This window comes from Monodelphis domestica, chromosome 6 (genome assembly GCF_027887165.1).
Source record: "Monodelphis domestica isolate mMonDom1 chromosome 6, mMonDom1.pri, whole genome shotgun sequence".
Lineage (NCBI taxonomy): Eukaryota > Metazoa > Chordata > Mammalia > Didelphimorphia > Didelphidae > Monodelphis > Monodelphis domestica.
In genome coordinates, this window is record NC_077232.1 from 74,493,232 (window position 1) to 74,506,456 (window position 13,225).

The 13,225-nt window shown below is 54.9% G+C and overlaps 2 protein-coding genes and 1 long non-coding RNA gene across 7 annotated transcripts in view; 1 reads left to right on the forward strand and 2 right to left on the reverse strand.

Annotated features, from left to right (window-relative positions):
* Positions 1 to 11,714, forward strand: LOC130455165 (uncharacterized). 2 transcript variants are annotated; one of them, XR_008913098.1, is made up of 3 exons: positions 1 to 591; positions 10,138 to 10,366; positions 11,427 to 11,714. It is a non-coding gene; the product is annotated as an uncharacterized LOC130455165 (long non-coding RNA). The 2 variants fall into 2 exon arrangements; XR_008913097.1 differs by having other exon boundaries at positions 1 to 571.
* Positions 1,259 to 3,840, reverse strand: LBX2 (ladybird homeobox 2). Its single transcript, XM_016422827.2, has 2 exons — positions 3,529 to 3,840; positions 1,259 to 1,653 (listed from the first exon to the last, which is right to left on the reverse strand). The coding sequence occupies exons 1-2, from the start codon at positions 3,743 to 3,745 to the stop codon at positions 1,259 to 1,261; spliced, it is 612 nt and encodes a 203-aa protein (XP_016278313.2). The 5' UTR covers positions 3,746 to 3,840.
* The window catches only part of PCGF1 (polycomb group ring finger 1), a 14,660-nt gene continuing 12,400 nt past the window's right edge, over positions 10,966 to 13,225 (reverse strand). For 2 of the 4 annotated variants that reach the window (XM_056803638.1, XM_056803637.1), the window contains 8 exons: positions 13,024 to 13,129; positions 12,686 to 12,838; positions 12,243 to 12,314; positions 12,035 to 12,158; positions 11,815 to 11,848; positions 11,451 to 11,537; positions 11,270 to 11,350; positions 10,966 to 11,094 (listed from right to left, as the gene is read on the reverse strand). In XM_056803638.1, coding sequence (XP_056659616.1) covers positions 11,047 to 11,094; positions 11,270 to 11,350; positions 11,451 to 11,537; positions 11,815 to 11,848; positions 12,035 to 12,158; positions 12,243 to 12,314; positions 12,686 to 12,838; positions 13,024 to 13,129 — 705 coding nt within the window. In that variant the 3' untranslated portion in view covers positions 10,966 to 11,046. Of the gene's footprint in view, positions 11,095 to 11,269; positions 11,351 to 11,450; positions 11,538 to 11,814; positions 11,849 to 12,034; positions 12,159 to 12,242; positions 12,315 to 12,685; positions 12,839 to 13,023; positions 13,141 to 13,225 lie in introns of all 4 variants that reach the window. The other 2 variants (XM_001365579.4, XM_056803639.1) reach the window with 2 other exon arrangements.

The window sequence follows — 13,225 nt, forward strand, 5'->3', positions numbered from 1 at the left end:
GGCCCCCTACGCCGTGACGTTTCGCCCTTTCCTGGCCTCCCAGCCGTTTCTGCGCAGCCCACGGGCGTCCGACTGGGATCCAGAGCAGTCAGGGCCATCCTTAATAAACTCTTTTGGGGCGGCGCGAGGAGGGAGACGTGTTTGTAGAAAGGAAGTCAGAGAAATGCCCTCGAGAACCTCGGACCCTGTGAGGTGAGGGAGGAGACGCTCCCGTCGGGGTCCGCTCCGTAGCACGGAAAGCGGAGTGGGGGGAGAGGTCATGGGGAACGGACTCTCCCGCCCCCCATTTCAGGCCTGCAGGCCGTGAGTACCCAGAGGTGGCCCAACTCACACACAAGCTCCAGGCTTCTGGGCCCGGCCCCCACCCTCTCCTCTGGCCAGAGAGAAAAGTCGAAATGCCCCTTCGAATCGCCTTTATTCACACTGCGGGGGTGGAGGCGAGGCAGGTGGCTACGGACCGCGCGATACCTATCCTAGGCAGAGAAGACCTGCTTGGCCCAGGCACGCTGTCCATCTTCTGAGCAACTGCTATTGCTGGGAGAAGGCTCCGGGCAGAGGACCGGATTAGGACGTAAGCACAGAAAACGAAAGGTGCCCAGAAAGGGTCCTCGAAAGGAAGGGGGGGTTCTGGATAGGGCAAGTCTATAGTGGCCAGAGGGCACCAGGGTTCAGGAGGGAGAGGCACCGCAGCCTGGAGCCAGAAAGCTCTCCTCGGCCTGGAATAGTGGGGACTGGGGCAGTATAGAATCCATCTGGGCTCTAGATTACGGAAAACCAGGGCGAATAGATAAAACAGAGCCAGGGAGGCGGTCGGAATAAGGAGACGCCTTAGGTTTTGCAGAGAAGTAAGGAACCCGGGACATTCCAGGAGCAAGAGTAAGGAAACTAGCTCTGTAGATGTGTCTGCGAACCCTGCCTGGGGAGTGGGCAGGCTTTGGGGTAGTAATCGAGAGCCAGGAACAATGGCAAGTGGCCGGATGGACCGTGCTGTCTTGCCCCTTCCCTCACAGTAGGAATAAATGGCCGAGTAGTCGGATGGCCCCGTTAGTCTGAGACTCAGACCCCAAAGTAGGGAGGGATGGATAGTAGAGGCTAGGAGTGGAGGCCGTGAATGGAAGGGGAACCGTGTGGGGGGAAACTGGGCAATGAAAGTCTCAGGGGCCTGGACTGTTTGAGCTAGCGCAATGAGTAAACTTGGGTCTCGATAGTCTGACGTCGGACTAGCCCGCCGGTCCCTCGCGCCCGGGCCAGCCTTCCTTCAGTCATCCACCTGGATCTCCTCGTCTGAAAGCTCCTGCCCAGGGTCAGGGCTGGGTTCTGGGCCAGTGGGAGGGCTAGAACCGGATTCTGGCAGAGACAGGCTCAACCGACGAAGAGCTGCGGGCGGCAGCGATCGCAAGGAGGCCACGTCCGCCTTCATCTCCTCCACGTCTCTCTTGAGTTTGGCCCGGCGATTTTGGAACCAAGTGATGACTTGGGCATTGGCCAGGCCCAGTCGAGCTGCCAGCCCGTCCCGCTCAGCTGGAGCCAGGTACTTCTGGAAGACAAAGCGCCTCTCCAGTTCCAGCACCTGCTGCGCGGTGAACGCCGTACGGGACTTCCGACGTCTTCTGGTCGCAGGCTTGGGGCTCAGCGGGCTCAGCGCCTCCCGACCTGCAGTAACAGGAAGGACCAGAGAGGCTGATCAAGTCTGAGCCAGGACCTCCGGGAGAGCAGACAGGTCGGCCTTGCAGCACGATGTGGACTAAAGGAGCGGAGTGGACTTCGGGGCTTGTCCATATCGCAAAGACTTACCCCGGCTCAGAGTCCTGAAGCTCTCTAGGTCCTCAGGGGTGAGCAGAGTTAAAGCCCGGGAACCCGGAGGCGATCTATGAATTCCCTGAGGCAAGAAGAGCCTGGCAATGTCCCGAGCCTGGGCCAGGAAGCTAGTGCAAGGTCCTTTAGGCCAGGCAAGACAGAGCAACTCTAGGACGGGGTGGGTGTGGGGGGAAGGGTGGAGGGTATTCACAGGAAAGACTTGTTGATGGTTTGATTGATTGGGACCATACCAAGGTGTCTGGGATGACTGAGACAAAGGTCAGGAGGGTGTAGGACTAGAACTGAGGGTGGGGGGGGGGTGTTTAGGGTTAGAATTAGAGTGGGAGGCACAAAGAGGAAGGGAGCTGGGAGAAAGGAGATAGGAAGAACAGACAAGAGAAGAGAGAAATGGAGGCCGGCTGTTGGAGGCCCAGATAGTTCTGAAAAGAAGAGGAGTTTTGTAGGATAGAGAGATGAGTGAGAGAGAAGTTAGGGACTGGATGGTGGGTCTGACCTGAGCTTCCAAACCAGGTGAGTGAAAAAAGACCAGAGATCTAACCCTATGGCCTTCCCCCAGGCCTGAAAGCTCCTTCTCTGAGGACCTCGGGGCCTTTCCCCGGCCCCCTTATTATCCCAATGGTTTGGCTCACACCTTTCCCATGCCCCTCCTCCACCTCCGGGTAGCCAAACGGGTCTCTACAGGGGCTGGAGCGGTGGAGACACAAACACAGCGGGGGAGGGATGAGCCTGAAGTCTGAACCCTACAGGCCTGGGAAGAAGGGAAGGCGGATCCCAAACAGGATTAGACCTCCTGCTCTCTCGCTCTTTCTTCCTCTTCTGTCTCTTGATCTGCCCCTTTGTCTTTCTCAGCCCTACAGGATCTCTATTATCTCTGCCTCAGTACACAGAGTAACTGTAGCAGTGAGTCCCCCCAGTCCCAGGCATACGATTGTCCTTCCCTGGGTTTAGTGTGGTTGCATGCGCGCGTGTCCATATGGGCGCCAGGGCATTCTCCGAGGGTCGGAACTGCCCAGAGGGAAGCGCAGTTAGGGCAGGCTTTGGTTGGACAGAGCCCCCTGCCCGAAGAAGTAAGGACGAAATAAGATCTGACAGGGTCCTGGACAGATCCCTGGAACACTGGGGAGAGGACAAAGCGACCCTGGGCAGTGCCCTAGACAATTCGAGGCCAGCTCACCCAGGAGGAGGCACGTCGCGGCCCACGCTTTCGAAGGAGCCGGGCTCGAGAAGGGGAGGAAGGTGTTGGAAGAGGGGTGAACCAGTTAAAGGGGAGGCAGTGAATGAAAGAGGAGGCTCAATAGGGGCGGAGGAAAGAGGAGAGCCAGAGGGAGAAAAGAAACAGATCCAGGAAAGGAGTCAGGGGAGAAGGAAACTCCAGGGAAAGAGAGAAGAGGGGGTAGGGATCGAGGGGAAAGTAGAGGAAGTCAGGAGAGAAGGTGATACCAGGGGAAAGAGAAAGGAGGGAAAAGGGGAAGGAGGAAAGAGAAAGGAGGTCTGGAAAAAAAGGGAAATTGGGGAAAATTTTGCAGAAGAGGAAGAAAGGGGAGTTGGGAATGGACAGACAGAGAAAATGGTGTAGAAGTGGAAAAGAGAAGAAAGGAGAAAGTAGGAACTGTAAGGGAGGCGCAGTAAGAAGCAGAGCAGTTTAAGAACCCCAACTAAACCTCCTCCCACCCTCTAACTGGAACCCCAGCCAAGCGTCTGACCGCGTACCTTCGGCCGCTTGCAAGACACTGCCGTCGAGCCTGCAGAACGTCTTACTGGCCAGCTCTTCTAGGGCGCAGAGAGGAGAAGTAGGGTCTCGGGCCGGCACGGGGGCTGGGGCTGGGGTCGGGCGGGCTGATGAACCCAGGATGTCAGCTATGCTGAAGGGCGTAAGCGGCTTATTAGAGGCAGCGGACTGCGGGCCGGGCTCCTGGGCTGAGGTCATGTCGGGGCCCCCGGGCCAAGGGGTCCCCGCTGCCGGGGCCGCCAGCTCCGCGCCACCGCTTCTTCCTCCCCCACCTCCTCCTCCGCTCCTCGGCTCATGCTCCGGGGCCCGGGGCCCGGGACCGCCCCTCACCGCCGCCCCCTCCCCCCCCCCCCCCCCCGGAGCCCCGGTCAATGCCCAGAAGACGACGCTGGGCAAGCAGGGAGCAGCTTCTTTTCCTTAGTCGGGCGGTTCAGTCCGTGCCGCCCTACGCCCGCCTGCCGAGCCTTAGCCCTGCCTTAAAGGGCTGCGGGGCCGGAGGCGGCAACTGGGTGGGGAGGGGGGGCGGAGCTTGCGGCGGCCCCCTAGCTCCGGGGGCCCATCTCCTTCCTCCAGACCCACCCCCACCTCAAAGATCCCCCAACTCATCTGATCTCTACCCGCCTCAGGCTGGGGCCCAGGTGACCCTGACGCGGGCTGAGGAAGTGATCTAGTCCAAGCGCCCTTCGGCGACGCCACGGGACGGGACACTGCACTACCCCCAAAAGTACCCCCTCCGCGGCCCTCCTCTAAGAGCTCCCTTTCTCCTGTGGTCACTGCCGGGCCTAGCGGCTCTTTTCTCCTTTCCAGCCAGTCTCTTTACTCTTCCAACCCTCACCCCTGTCCCTTAATCCCCAGACCCTGTCCCCCCTACCGTGCCCCTCACCGCTGTCCAGCCTGGGCCCCAGATCCGTAATGGGAGCAGCCTCTCTGGCCCATAAAACTGCGGGCGATAAAAGAGTTTTTCCTCCCGCGGCCTCAAGGGCTTTTAAAAGTTCCCAGCGCAGAAGTTGGGGGGGGGGGGGTAGATGAAACCAGCTGTGAAGGAAGAGGGGGCTGGATCCAGCTGTGACTAGACCTAGGGGGCAGCTACATCTGCCACCCTCCCTGCCCCTAGTTCAGGCCCGCTTCTCTGTGCATTCAACTCTACTAATCTACCCTCCTCTCCAGCACCACCGAGAGAATGGGTCCACAAGGCAATGGGGATGACTCTGGGCTGGAAGTGATTAGGGATGCGGAGGTGAGGGTGGGAGCATGCTCAGGTTCTGCAGATCGGCCATGTATGGCTGGGCCCAGCGAACAGAGGAGGTTCCAGGCTCCAGGATCTGACCACTACTGAGCCCTACAACCCTACAGCCTTCCCTTTCTCGGACCCTCGGAACAGAGATTGCTCAGGGCTGGCTGAACCTAACGGAAGAGACAGCTGAGGGGAGCCTTCCAACATTCAGCCTAGTCAATCCTCTTCCTTTGGTACTGTCCCATTTCTTTCAGTTCTACTCTTGACTGCTCTGGTCCCAGGCCCAGCACTCCCCTCTTCCCCCCAGCCCTGGCAGTTCTACCTCTTCTTTCTTCCACTTCTTTTCTATCCCTTCCTTTCCTGTTATTCTGACCCCATTTCCCAGGCATGTCAAAATTCTCAAAGTACCCCTCTCCTCTTCCCCCAACCCCAACTTTCAGAACTGGCTCCCTGGGGTCTCCCGAGGCTACAGGATAGACTTCCCAAGATTCTGGCCTCTGTTCTAGTCTGTCTCCAGGCCTGGCTCTTTCCAATTTCACCAGAACAGTTACAGGACAAACTGGGAGACTCCCCCAAAATGGGGCAAGTAGGTGGAGGCTGAAGTGGTGGGTTGGGTGCTGGAAGAGGGACCTAACAGAGCCTGCCACACACAACCCTGAGCTACAAAGGGAGAGAACAGAGCCCCAAATAACCCTAATGCTCCAAAGTGAGGGCAGTCCAGGTTTCTGGCAGAGCCTGTGGCTCTCTAGTTCTGGCTCTATAATGAATGGGAGTTCCCCCTGGCCAGCCTAGCTTCAGATAGAGAAGGGACCTTCCATAAAAAGCAGGAGTCCACCTGGCCACCCCAGGGCTGGGGGCTGGTCTGAACCAAGCTTTCAGAGGCTAGCCTGAGCCCCAAAGCCTGGAGTCACTCACTCCCAGGGCCTCAGAGGACCTCAAAGCCTCAGATTGATGTGGGTATCTGACTCAGGAACATTACTGGCCCCCAAGAGCCCTCACACATGAACATACATACATGGGAAAAGAAAAAGACACATGAGGCACAGGGGATGGAGCTGGACAGTCCCACACCCATACCCCCAAGAGCTCCCCACTGATCTCTCCTGGTGGAAGCCAGGGCATGGACTCCTAGCGTTGGCCACCTAGCAGAGACCCGCCTCAGACGAATTGCAATGGAATCCTCCTAGGCCTCAGGTCAGCAGGGAGGGCTTGGAGCCCCCGTGGCTTAGCTCCTGCCCAGCAGGAGGCCAGGTCTGTGGGGCTCCCTCAGTTGGTTTGTCTGACTGCATCCCAAAGCCTCCTACCCTCACCCCATTGCTCCCTCCCCTCCAGAGCCTGCACCCGGCTCAAGAAGGCACAACAATCTCCAGCTCTCACTCACACACCAAATCAGATTCACAAACGCACAGCGCACACTGGACCAAGCCGCCCCCTAGGACAGTCGGCTGATCCCTGAATCCCCTACTTGAGACCAGTGTCCCCCTCCATCCCCACCTCGGAGGCGGCTTTTGTTTCTGGGAGTCGCTGAGCCCCTGCCCCTTCAGAAAAACCAAGGGATTCGCGAAACTCCAGCCTGCCGCTTCGCCGCTGCTCCCTCCTCTGCGGTGGGTTCTGGATGCGGGATCTCGGGGTCTCCTGCTTCCAGGTCCATTTCCCTTCTCCTCCCCTCCCCGGAGTTGGTAGTGCCTCTCTCCAGGTCATTCATTCTTCTGCCCCCTTTGGGGAGTGTCCATGACTATGCGTTCGGAGGGGGTCTGTGTCCCTCGTTCTCCTAGTAGGGGTGAGCCCGGGCTGCGCTCATTCCAGCGTTGCTTTCGGCCCCGGCACATATTCAGGGATCGACGCAGGGACAGGGACAGGGGCCGGAGGCACCGGGGCACCCTGGGTTGGCAGTGTTCCTTGAGAAGAGCCGGACAGTTCCCTAAATACCTCAGGTACGCACACTGAGCCCCATGCACACAAAGACAGACAGACCGCAAACACACACACACAACTGCGTGGTTGTAGAGACAGACTAGCAATGTTAAAAGATCAGAATGGACCCCAGTGTGGAGGCGGACTGAGGTGATTCCTAGTCGGAGGGGAGACCCCCGCCCCCACACGCACACCTCGATTCCTTCCTCCTCCCCAGGCGGAGCTGGGAGCTGCCTTTCTTCGCTCAAATCAATGTCTGTCCCATCGACGTTGTTTCACTTAATCTGTAATTAAAGTGGGTCCCGGGAGAGTCTCCGCATGCCCCTCCTCCCAGCCCCAACCCTCATTCCTGGAATCGCTTCTTTTGCAGCCCTCCGCCGAGAGGCCGAGGTAGAAAACACAACGCAAAACTCCCCAAGCATACACAACATGGGCACACACATCCTGAGTGCACACTCACAACGCGCCTCTTACACACTTGTACCTACGATAAACAAGACATCGTTTTCGAAAACCAACTCACACGCGAGCCAAAATCGCCTCTGACGCTGCCATCCCTCTACCTGACTCCTTTGCTCACAAGCTCTCCTCCTTTCCTTCCTTCCTTCCTTCCTTCCTTCCTTCCTTCCTTCCTTCCTTCCGTCCTTCCTTCCTTCCTTCCTTCCTTCCTTCCTTCCTTCCTTCCTTCCTTCCTTCCTTCCTTCCTTCCTTCCTTCCTTCCTTCCTTCCTTCCTTCCTTCCTTCCTTCCTTCCTTCCTCTGCCCCTCTTTATCTCAGACCTCCCAGTTGTGCATCTTCTAATGCATGCCTGTCCCCAGAGGTCCCAAGAACGCTGGGGTGTGAGGGGTGACATTTTGCCCCGAGTCTGATCCGGAGCCATAGTTCCTCAGTCTGACAGTTTAAGAGATGATAAGCAGTGGCCAAGGATGGGGAATAGGACTTGGGAAGTGGGGTGTGATCTCCTGAATCTGAGAGCTGAAGCAAATTCACATCTGTCACCCCAGACTGGAACTGGCTTGAAAGTCGGAGGGCTTTTCCAAAGTCTTTGCTTTTTCTTTCCTTCTGTCTCAGAGCCCTCTCCTTTCCCCTCCTCTCTCTCTCTCTCTCTCTCTCTCTCTCTCTCTCTCTCTCTCTCTCTCTCTCTCTCTCTCTCTCTCTCTCTCTCTCTCTCTCTCTCCCTCTCTCTCTCTCTCTCTCTCTCTCTCTCTCCTCCCTTCCCCCTCTCAGTGCCTGTGTCAGGTAATGGGGTTAGCCTGTCCCCGGGGTGGAGGTGGGAGTGGAAGGGGAGGAGATACAGAGACTAAGAAAATGGTGAAGAGATTTGGATTGGGGGATGTTGAAAAAGAGAACCCCCCTCCCAAAAATAACCCCTCAGCCTCCAACAATGAGACACCTGGAAAGGCATGAATGCAATAGAAACTAAGACACAGACTAGAGACAGATGTACAAAAATACACCATTTTTGAGCTAGAAAGGCTCAAGCAGAAACAGCACCAACAGAGAGCCATCAACAAAGAGACCGAAACAGAAAGATAAAAGAAGATAGACACACAGAACCTGAGTGACAAAGATAGTCATGGGCCCAGCAGCAGAGAAAGAGCAGTAGACAGTGGGACAGAAGATAAAGAGGTGGGCACAGACACAGCCGGACAGCTCACATAGAAAGGGAGGTGCCCGATTTCTCAAGAAGAGAGTCTCCCCTGGGACTGGTGAGGGGCCACTGAAGGGATTTCTCAGTCTCCTGCCCCCCCCCCCAGCCTCTTGCTGGCCCCAGGTCAAGGAGCCGGAGAGAAACCGGATCCATAGGAGAAGGGGTTGGGGGAGGAGAGAGGGGTGAGTGATTAATGAGGGAGATTAAACCTCAGGGCTCAGAGGTCACTTCCCCCCCCCATTATGGGAAACTGAGAAGGTCCCTCTCCTAGGGAAGAGGGCAGGGAGTGAAACCAACTGAAGATCCTCCCTGACACTCATCACTACCCCCAACTCCACCCCCACCCCTGCCACAATATACCACAATATGCCACTCCACTCCCTGGTCAGTATGGTCACTGACCCCCCACCCTTATGATGCTTCATGAACTTCATCACTGAGAACCTCCTCATCCCCTGTGACCACCACCACCAACTTGTTCCATGACCTCTCCCACATTGCCCATTAGTGACCCACATGCTCACTCCTTTGCACATATCCCATCACCCATCTCATAGCCTGGCACTCATCAAGGGCCTGGGATCCCAGTTTTGATCCCCACTCTTCCTGATTCTGCCCCCACCCAAGACTTCCAGGTCACAGCCCCAGCACAGAGCCCCCCCCCCCCCCAACACACAAGGTCTCTCACATTGCCTACTTTCCAAACCCTCATCCTCACTTCTCCACCATCCCGGCAGTGGAGAGCTAAACATCATCCCTTAACCCTACCTATACCTCAGTTGTCCACAGCAAGCCATCCCGGATCCAATGCATTCCTGAAGACTCATCGCCCCATCTCAACCCTGTAGAGGCCTCTTACCGTCATTGCCCTTTTCTCTGTGTTGTCACCACGCCTCCTCTGCAAATACAGCCCAGGCAATAATTCCTAAGCTCCTTGGGGCCCACCACCAGTGAGTCACTTTTCTATATTCCTCTGGAGTTTGGGATAAACCCAGCAGAAGGTGGATAGACCCTCATTTGTCTTCATGTCACAGAAATTGGTAAACAGAATTCACATCAAGGTCAAGGCTCGGTTGGAGATGTGCCTTAGAAGTCTCACTCCTTGGTCCAGTTTCCTCATCCCAGGTCTTTCCCTCTCTCCTTTTCGTTATATTTCCAAAGACTTGAGACAGATAGCATAAAACATTTAGGAAAACCTGAATTTAGCTCTCACTTACTGCAGCAAATCATCTTCCCTCTCTTGAGCCCATTTCCTTTTTGTAAACCTAAAAGTGATATCCAGATGGTATAAATGTCCTTTAAGAGTAGGGGGAACGCTAGCAGTTAGGGAGGAAACTGAGGCCTAGAAACATTTGTGTTTGTAAATCTGCATCCGTTGGCATGAGCCCCGAGTGCCCTGGTGTGTACTTTCACGATTTTGAGCTGGAGAGCATGTATAGATGTATAGATCAAATGAAACCCACACATTGGTTTGCAAAGCTTAAAATGGACTGTAAATTTTGGCTGTTATCTATAGGGAAAAGGAGGCCTAAAAAAAACGGGAAGTGATTGGAACGAGGTCTACACAGCCAAGACCACAGCTTCAAGTTCTCCCAGGGTTCTTTCCCCAACCCAGTACACGTGTCCATATGCGTTACATACGCTTTTACTTTTTGGTCTCCTGGGGACACCAGGGGCAGGGCAAGGGCAGGGGAGGAGTCACCTTCATCCCTGACAGCTGGGAACAGCTGGGGGGGAGAGGGGAAGGCAGAGAGTTGAGGACAGACAGCAACCAGGGCTCTTTTCTTGCAGTCTTTCCTGAGCCTCCTAGAAGAAGTTACCCGGTCAGATGAAGGGAGAGAACAGTGCAGTACAGAGCCTGTGGTAAGGGCTTCAGGCACCTCTCTTCCTCCCGATTCCTTTGACAAAGCCTGGAACCCAAAGGAATTCTGAGATCTCTGGGACCCAGAGCACAAGGCCCACCCACAAGTCTTGAGATGAAGACACACCGTGGGGTACTTGTTGCAGGGGAATAAAGGAGGTTGGTAGATTGGGGGGCCCAGCTGACCCTACAGCTGGTCTGAATCAGTGGCGGTAGGGAGGGAACAGCTGCCAAAGCAAGAGTTTGGCCAAACCTTTCCCCCACCCCCTGCTGATGAAAGACACAAAGAAGATCCTCTAGAGGTCGGAGCCAGGGGTAGGAGCACCTCTGAAAGGGCACGGGAGAGGGAATGGCTATGGCTTTCAGGAGGTGTCACCTTCCTGACAAAGGGCTCACCCCCTCCTCTTCTCCAGGCATACCGGTGGTCCCACCCTACCCAGCAAGGCTCTAACTTTCCCCCAAGTGCGTGTGAGGTCATCTCTGCAGCAGGAGGTTGCTCCCTGGTCCCAGTTCTCTACTCCATTCTCCCTTAGCCCTGCTAAGACCTTGTTAGCTCTCATCAATCCCTCAATGACCACTCAGCACCCCCCCCCCCCCCAGTCCATCAGAAGTAACTGAGCTTTGCTGAATAATGGGAGAATGGAGTGGTGTAGGCAGGGGAGAGAAAGGAAGGGAAGGGAAGACAAGCAAAGAAAAGCTATGTCAGGTGAGGAGATGAAAGGGATGGGAAGAGGAAAAAGAGTTCAAGGAGCCAATAGTGCTTTTTCAGCTTTTATTTCAAAAATAAAGCCGCTGTGGGTCTCACATAAATATCTGGGGTGGGGGAGGGAGGCCAGCTTCTACCTCCTCTTTTCCTTTACGCTGTAATGCAGGAGCAGGGGTGCAGGCTAGTGAAGAGAAGAGGGAAGGGTCATTATACTCTCCATCGCCACTAGTCATTCCTTCATCCTTAGACTCCCCTTCCCTGAACCAACCATCCTTTTCTCCTAGCCAAAAGCAATAATCCTATATAAAACCCCACCTCCAGTCCCTCACTGTCCCCAAACCTTCTCTTCCCCACACCTTGCCAAACCATCGAGAAAGCCAAATCTGTTTCATAGTCATGTGATCTGGGAGAACTTCATTGTCAAATAGGAGCTGTACCTGGATGGGAGAGAAGGGAGATGGGGTCATGGTCACTCTAGGACAGCCCTTCCTCCCTCCATCACCTTTTTTACAGCTTCTTCCTAGAAGAGTAACTCACATGTTGAGGACTCAGCATTAGCCGTCTACACAGGACCCTCCTGAGATGTCGAACCTCTGCTCGGACAGAACAACGGACGAACTTGTGCTGGACAGGGAGGGAAGACAGAGAAAGAGCAATGGACTCCAAGTCAAGCACTCTTAAGTTCAAATACTGGTCCTGCCCAATGCCCTTCCCAAGTGTCTGCATCTGAGAAATGGGGAAGATATAATCTACCTCCAGGATTACTTTCACTTTAGTTAGTAAACCTTAAAGTGCTTTAGATATGAGAGAACTATTATTCCATAAGAAAGAAGTGCAACTGAGGTGTTATTAGGTTATTTGGATGGGAAGATGGGAGAGCTCCATGCCTCAGCCCTCTTACCTGTAAAATGCTTTTATTTTTGTCTTTGCCAGAGCTGTTGTGGAAAAGGGGGAACAAGGACAATGGTTAGACATCTTTTTACTATAGGCCCTGCCTCCCCTCTCCTTTAGATCTTTATTTACAGAGGAGATCAGCTGGTTTCCTTCCCCCTCCCCACTCTGCACTAAACTTGGGGTAGACCATCATTTCCTTGTCCCCTCCCCCCAATCACACCCCTCACCTTAGTTTTTCTAGGCATAAGCTGAGCTGCTCATCATAACGGTAATAGTGGGCTTTTGAATGGTCAAAGCTGTTGTAGGGGAGGCCAAGGGTACCCGGGGCTGGTTCTAGGAAAGACACGGTGACTATCACAAGGGAGTGAGAAGTGAGATGGAAAAATGGAAAACGCTGGGGAAAAAGATGGTTTCTTTTCCTGAGGCTATACTCACCTTCCCCAGTGGGTTGGGTGACTCGGTCCAGGCCTCGTGACTGATAGAATTCCCGGATCCTTTTCTCCTCACCTGCAGTGGAAGGGGTGGGGGTGGGGGTCAGGAGAAGAAGATATTCATGTTAGACCCTTAGTCCATCTCTATTCCTGGTTACTACCCCTAATCTCACATGTACACTTACATCCAAGTGGAAATGAAGTTTGTCACTGTCCTGCTGGCTCTCTTGGGGGCTTTGGAATCATAAAAAGTCAGGAGTTGGAAGGCTCTTTAGAAATTATTTAACCTAGCTCTTTCACTTTCCTTTAGGGGAGACCCAAGGCCCAGGGTGGGAACAAAACTTGCCTAAGCTTTAGGTGGTAAATTTAGGAGGTGAAGCTGGACGCCTGGCTTTTCTAGGGGCTTTTTCACTGCCCTGAGGGGATGGGGAGGGAGAAGACACTCACTGTCCTGAAGGCCGGGTACCAGCTTGTATACGATGTCCTGCATGACCCGATCTAGTTTGAGGTTGAGCAGTGGTTGGGTCTCGTGAATTTTTATGTTGCACATCGGGCAGTATTTGCTGGTCTGCAGGTACTTCACTATGCAACTCTTACAGACTAGATAGAGGGAGAGATGTCATATACTTTGCAGCCCTCCTCTCCCGTCCCTGGTAAGGGATACGGGAAGAGACCCAGGAGGCAGGAAGGATTCCCCCCACCCCCAAGGGCGCTCCATCGAGGGCTCCCTGGGCTGCCCTCCCTCATGAAGGGCACGGGGTGGGGTGGCCAGTGAGGGTCCTCACATGTGTGCAGACATTCGGTGATGGTCGTGGCATCCACAAAATAGCCGGCGCACAGACAGCAGACGATATGTTCGTTCAGGTCCTTGATCTTCACTCGGACTTCCTCCTGCAGCCAAACTGACCATCACTGACTTTCTAACTGACCACCCTGACACCCGACGTGGGACAGTCCAACGAAAACATCTTTCGGTGTTACCGGCCC

What these genes read in the sequence shown, in the direction of transcription:
- LBX2 (XM_016422827.2), bottom strand. Translation starts at nt 3,745, where the DNA reads ATGACCTCAGCCCAGGAGCCCGGCCCGCAGTCCGCTGCCTCTAATAAG. An exon ending in TGTCTTGCAAGCGGCCGAAG is followed by an intron (nt 1,654 to 3,528) that starts GTACGCGGTCAG and finishes CTGTTACTGCAG; the next exon opens with GTCGGGAGGCGCTGAGCCCG.